This window comes from Channa argus, chromosome 10 (assembly GCF_033026475.1).
Source record: "Channa argus isolate prfri chromosome 10, Channa argus male v1.0, whole genome shotgun sequence".
In the NCBI taxonomy this organism is placed as follows: domain Eukaryota; kingdom Metazoa; phylum Chordata; class Actinopteri; order Anabantiformes; family Channidae; genus Channa; species Channa argus.
In genome coordinates, this window is record NC_090206.1 from 16,842,081 (window position 1) to 16,848,080 (window position 6,000).

At 36.2% G+C, this 6,000-nt stretch overlaps 2 protein-coding genes across 3 annotated transcripts in view; both read left to right on the forward strand.

The window, feature by feature from the left end:
* inppl1b (inositol polyphosphate phosphatase-like 1b) overlaps positions 1–2,638 on the forward strand; it is a 32,622-nt gene extending 29,984 nt beyond the window's left edge. For both annotated transcript variants that reach the window (XM_067518251.1, XM_067518250.1), the window contains one exon: positions 1,149–2,638. In XM_067518251.1, the coding sequence (XP_067374352.1) occupies positions 1,149–1,242 (94 nt within the window). In that variant the 3' untranslated portion in view covers positions 1,243–2,638. The remainder of the gene's footprint in view (positions 1–1,148) is intronic.
* A 1,879-nt stretch (positions 2,639–4,517) lies between these two features.
* Positions 4,518–6,000, forward strand: part of p2ry4 (pyrimidinergic receptor P2Y4) — a 3,900-nt gene continuing 2,417 nt past the window's right edge. Inside the window, exons 1-2 of the mRNA XM_067518252.1 lie at positions 4,518–4,968; positions 5,666–6,000. The exon at positions 5,666–6,000 is cut by the window's right edge and continues 2,417 nt beyond it. Coding sequence (XP_067374353.1) covers positions 5,694–6,000 — 307 coding nt within the window. The 5' untranslated portion in view covers positions 4,518–4,968; positions 5,666–5,693. The remainder of the gene's footprint in view (positions 4,969–5,665) is intronic.

Sequence of the window (6,000 nt, forward strand, 5' to 3'; positions counted from 1 at the left end):
AACCTGATGGTTTCTTTTACATTTTTTCTTGGAACTAACAGTTCACAGCTAACACACGAACAGAAACCCACGGTATTAATGCAGTGAAGTCAGTTTGTTATTGCTAAGATAAAATTTGTTTTATTTTTGTTTGTAACCTATTTTTATTCAGTTTGACTACCTGTTTGATAAGGGAGATGCGCTTGGCTTTTCACTTTTCAGCTTTCTCACATATTCATCTGTGGTGGAATTAAACTAGCAAGCCCCTGATCAAAAACCATTTCCGTCTCATTCAAGCACTACTTTTTTCAGTTTTAAATGTAAAGCTCTCACCACCAAAACCTATTTTTACATGTCTGACTTGTTGTTTGGTTTCTGATTCCCTCTTTCGTGCATACACACAAGTAAAACCCCTAATAATTGAATAAAATACATATCAAATAATATGATTAACAGTGATGCACAGTTTATTACAAGTTTATGTCATAGCAATATCATTCTTATTTGGTTCTCAATGTGCATAAGATACACTTGTCTGTAACAAGCAGTTGAAGGGCTAAAGTTCTTAGGTTCTCTTAGGTTAGCAGTAGGAAATTGACTGAGGCAACTGCTAAATATAGTCATGATGCTTTGAAGATGTACAAGCAACATTATTTCTTAAAGAATTGGTTAAATTTGCTTTAAGTATTCCTCCTGTTCTCTTGCTAACGCACTTTGAATAATGAGGGAATAAAATCCACAATTTTTGTTCTGAACATAAACATGTTCCAAATGTTATATGTGATTATGTCTTAGTTTGACAAATCAAGTGAGAAACTTCCAAAATCTTTATTTTTAAAGAACCAGAATGTTTGAGTTATTGTGAAATGAAAATAGTTTGAATGAAACCATATTGCTTGATTAACACAGTTGACTGGTGAAATCTCAACTTAACTTCATATACATTTTTTTCATTTATCATTAGGGAATAAGGGCTAGATTTTGTCACTCAGTCACATATTGTAATAGCATCAGTTTGGTAAGTTATACATAATGTGCCACTTATTTTCTGTTCATAGATGCCAGCTGCATTTACAAAAATTTATTAGACTTTCAAATTACGTGTGTAAAAAAAAATAACTATACGTTACTGTCAACTTCCATTCAGCACCTTTTATACCTGTTAACAGTGGCATCACTGAGGAGGATCTACGTGCTGCGGGAGTGACAAACCCTTCACATCGACGCAGGATCCTTGAGAACCTGCCCAGAAACTGGAACTGACACAGAGATGACGAATATTGAGGGTACAAAGCGCCATAGTCTGCTAAATTTGAACTGGAAGAACTGCTATAACTGAGATCTTAAAAAAGGAAAGACAGATCAGCTGGACTTTAACACAGCCCTGCCATTTTATTCATTTATTCAATCAATACTGTAACAATAGTTTGTCTTTGTCAACACAGCAAATGGAACATAATGCAGGTTGTACTTGTTGCACAGTTTACTTAATTCATCTGTCTGTCTTGTCAGATAAGGAAAATGGTGGATGGTATGAATGGAAATATTTATATGGATCTCCAGTGACTCCAACACAGACAAATATTGATTATATTATTAAGGTCTCATTGATTTTAGTTTTAAATTATTTTCATATGACTAAAATATAGTCCTTTAACTTCCAGTGTTCACTCAAGGCTAGTGTTTACAATTCACCTGCATCTCTTTATTATTCTGCTACTATTGAGCCTGGATCTAAGCTTGTAAAACCCCATATATTAAACCTATGGAGCATTACATCCACATGTGTATTTTTACACCTACTGGAAAATTCTCTGTAAAGTTGAAGGACCCAGCATATCTCACTGTGTTTACTGTCTTACATACTATTGCTATAAATTGTCACTTGATCAGTACACGTGTCCACTAAAATAAGTTTTATGAAGTAAAGTGCTTTAAAGAGCTTTTATCTGTAACTAATCAGTCACAAGTTTTTCTTCATGCTGTCAGCAGGGACACAAGAAAAAAGTACACCTGCCTCGCATCTTTACACTTTCCCTATCTACATTGTTTTGTGTCGACTAGAACAAAGGAGTAGCGTAGGTCCAGTACTGCCATGACACAAAACAGACAGCAAAAAATATTTACCGTGATTTTATCAATAGCTCTGATCTTCTACAGTTTATGGTTCTTCCATGTTTGCTGTTATATTAAAAAAGAATGTATGGGACATAGATGATGCACTGTATGAAGCTGTCATACAAGTACCAAGACATCTGTTTTACCAGCTGGGTGTAGCCAAGTATCATTGTCTTTATCCACTTACAGCAAGTGTACATACTGTAATTATCTCAAAGGACAGCTTCACTGAAATTGAACTTGGTTCTTATCAGTGGATCTAGTTTGGGTAGTACATGTACATAAATGCCATTAAACCTCCCTCTGACTCCCGTACATTACAATATCTCCCTTTTTCTAGCTAAAAAAGTTCAGTTCAGATTATGTCACCTCACTCCTACTATGGAGTTTGGAATTATGGTAAACCTGCTAGCTCCCCCAGATGACATCATCTGAACTCCCAATGATGAAGAACTCTTCCAGGTGATGTCATTTTGGGGAACTTTTAGCTAGAAGCAGAGAAATATTTGAGTATTGGGAGGTCAGAGGTAAATTAACTCTGCATCTGATATGTCTTTCTTTATAGTTTTAACACCATTGCATTATTTAGTTATTAGCCTACTGTGCACAGGGAATATGCATATAGTCTAAATGACTGACCACATAGTGGAGTTATTACATTCTTGAACAACTTGTATAAATAAAATTGTATCAAGTACATTAGTTAATACATGACTAAAATTTATCATCTCAGTTTGATCTAACTCTTAAATACTGTATTTCACTCAGTGAATGAGTGTCTGTGGTTTTGCTTGTAGCATTTAGTTCCTGTAGTTACTTATTAAAGCATGACCAAACACATCCCTCTCTGTGGACAGCAGGTATGTGTCAGTGACCGCTAAATGGTGTGACTGCAACAGTTTCATCACCTGTATGCCCACAGGAATTTTTGGCAACATCAAGGCCCTTAAAGTATGTCTTTTAAAACACGTTTCCCTCAATCTGTCTTTAAATTGATTCACACACAGTACATTAGATGGCTGTTATCCTTTGCTTAACAATCAACAAATTCATTGATATTGATAAAAGTTATGATGTCTGTGTATTTTTGTAATCCATCCACTCTGCAGTCTAAATGGGGTCTCTGGGGAAAGAATGTGATTTAGTATTCCACTCACATTTAATCTAAACAGTTTAGATGAAAAGTGGACTTTTTTGAAATTAGAATTTAAATAATTTTTAAAACATTGCCAATCTTGAAATGTAAAATTAAAATTAACTTTTAAAGTGCTGCTAAGACTTATGTGGTGTTAAGCTTGTACAAAGTGCTACATACCATTTACAGTAAGTGTATGTTGTAACACTGGACTGACCTCAGCTGTACAGTCTTTATAGGGGGATGTACTCTTTGCATGTGAATGCAGTCTTTTTGTGTGTGTGTGTGCTGTTGTCATTCTTAGTATAGACCAAAGGGTAATTCAAATCATATGTGTTTATAGTTGTGGGTTAACAGAGTGCATGTGATCTCGTTTCCAACTTTTGGTCCTTCAAATTTTAGTTTTTGGTAACTTATTAAGCGCAAGTTTATTGTCTGTCTCTAATGACAGCATTGCTCATCCTGCCTATTTTTTTGTCTTTATGATCAGACTTTATAACTACCCGTTATCACGTGGATCTTGCAAAAAATCCTGAGATGGCAAAGATTACTTAGCAGACAAACCAGTTAGTCCTTCATAGCCAATTTTACATTGTGTAACAACTTGACAGGATATTGTACCGGTGTGCAAATATTAACTTATGTTTTACATACAGTTTTAGACACTCCTTACCATTAAATTGTTTTTTTTTTCTTACGTTAAAGATTAAAACATTAAAACCGAAACTATTAAGTAATGTGGAATTATGTAATAAGCAGCGTTAAAGCAAAATATGTTTCATTTTTAAGTTCCACAAAGTAGACACTGTTTGTGCTGAGGACACCTTTGTACATTATTTAGTTCTGTGTTTTAAACAACTTCATCTGGAGTAGTTGTGCTTTATGACTAAATGTGGAAATCTTCGCCTTCATGCAATTGGGACCATCTGTCGTGTGTGTTTGAGGTAGTGTCTGTATACAGCAAATATCTTTAAGTGGCTGCTGTAGTAATTAATATTATGGAAAGAGAAACTCAGCTTAAGTAAAGACAAACACAAATCCAACACCACTTTAAGGTTAGTCAAGTAAAAAAATAAATAAAAAGTGTGTGTTAATTTGTTTACTTGTTTATCTGTCCATAACCATTCACAGCACATTTCACCAAATATTAGTGAATGTCAAAGTAAAGGCCTGAATTCCAAATTCAATTGTAGCAGAAAACAGAAATGAAAACTCAAAAGAACCTTGAAAGTGCCCCCAGTTGCCTAGTGGTCATGTGCTGGCTCCTCCTGTTTCAGGCTGGGTGTTACAAGTGATCAGGATCAGTGTGTGAATAGTTTGTTTACCATTGCTACATTTTCTCACATTACATTTTTTTTTTTTCGTGTTGCTTCATTTCTAAGGAGCTCGTCGTATATTAGATACTATCACTGGGTTCTGGTCATAGTTTCAGGTTGGTTACTAAATTGCATGTGACTGCTGAAAACTTTCCGGAGGGGCGGCATTATCCGCTGTAGCGCGCACTCTCCGTGTATCCTGCAAAGTGTCGAGTGTGTGGGCAGCGCTGCCATGGAGTTTACTACGTCTTCCATGCACAACAATGATCCCCGAGAGGAGTAGAGAGAGAAGACCACGGCGAAAAGCAGCTACAGGATCTCTGCTCAGATCTTCAACTTTTTAACTTGGAGGATTTCTCTCTGTAACCACCAAATCGAGCAAAGCCAGACACCAGCACGTTTTTTAAGGACCCCGCTGTGGTGAGTAGCGCCAGTGTTGCCACACATCTGCTCTCCCAAGAAACTGGCTATTGATCGATATTTTGACAATTATTCATTGTTCGGTATATGCAGGACTTAGTAAACAGGGAGTCCTTTGTAAACCGATCAAATGTCGATTAACAGGTCCGAACATTTCAACCAGTGGTGAAAAGTGCACAGACTCTACTGAAGTACCATTTTGAGACTTTACTGGAGTATTTCCATGGTACTTCTACACTCAAAAGTACTTCCTCCTTTACATTTCATTGAGAGCTATAGGGACTATTCACTTACATTATTTTACATTGCACAACAGCAGCCATAAAAAGAGGAAAGAGCTCCACCTTGATCTTTCAATCATTGATTTCACCATAATCACCTTCATCTTCGTCATCCTCTTCTTTAAACAATAGAGCCACACCACATTTTTATAGTTATACATTTTTCTAATAATAATCTGCTTAAGTAGAAATTTTACTATACAGATTACTGCTTTTACTTTAATACTTATTTCACCATTGTTAAACATTGATTAAATTAAACACTGGGACTCATCGGTGACTTAATGAAAATGTACATTTTTATTTACAACAAATCTGCCAATTCTTCCATGTTTAACAATTGGTTCCTTAAAATATGTGTGTTTAATGAGTAAGGTAAAAGGCTTTATATCTCAGTGTTTCTTCCTCCTTTGAAGGTTATTTGTCTGCTGGACTCAAAGTTCTATGCTGAGGATTCACATCGCTATGGGAATGATCAGCAGCAGCCGTCCAACTTTCAACCAGTCAAAGCAGAGCTGTCGTTTCGAGGAGGACTTTAAATACATCTTACTTCCTGTGTCCTACAGCCTGGTGTTTGTGGTTGGTTTCGTGCTCAATGCCATGGCTGTATGGATATTCCTAAAGATGCGCCCATGGAACAGAAGTACAGTGTACATGTTCCACCTTGCCCTGTCTGACTTATTGTACGTTCTATCATTGCCCACCCTTATTTACTATTATGCCAACAATAGTGACTGGCCCTTTGGGAAGC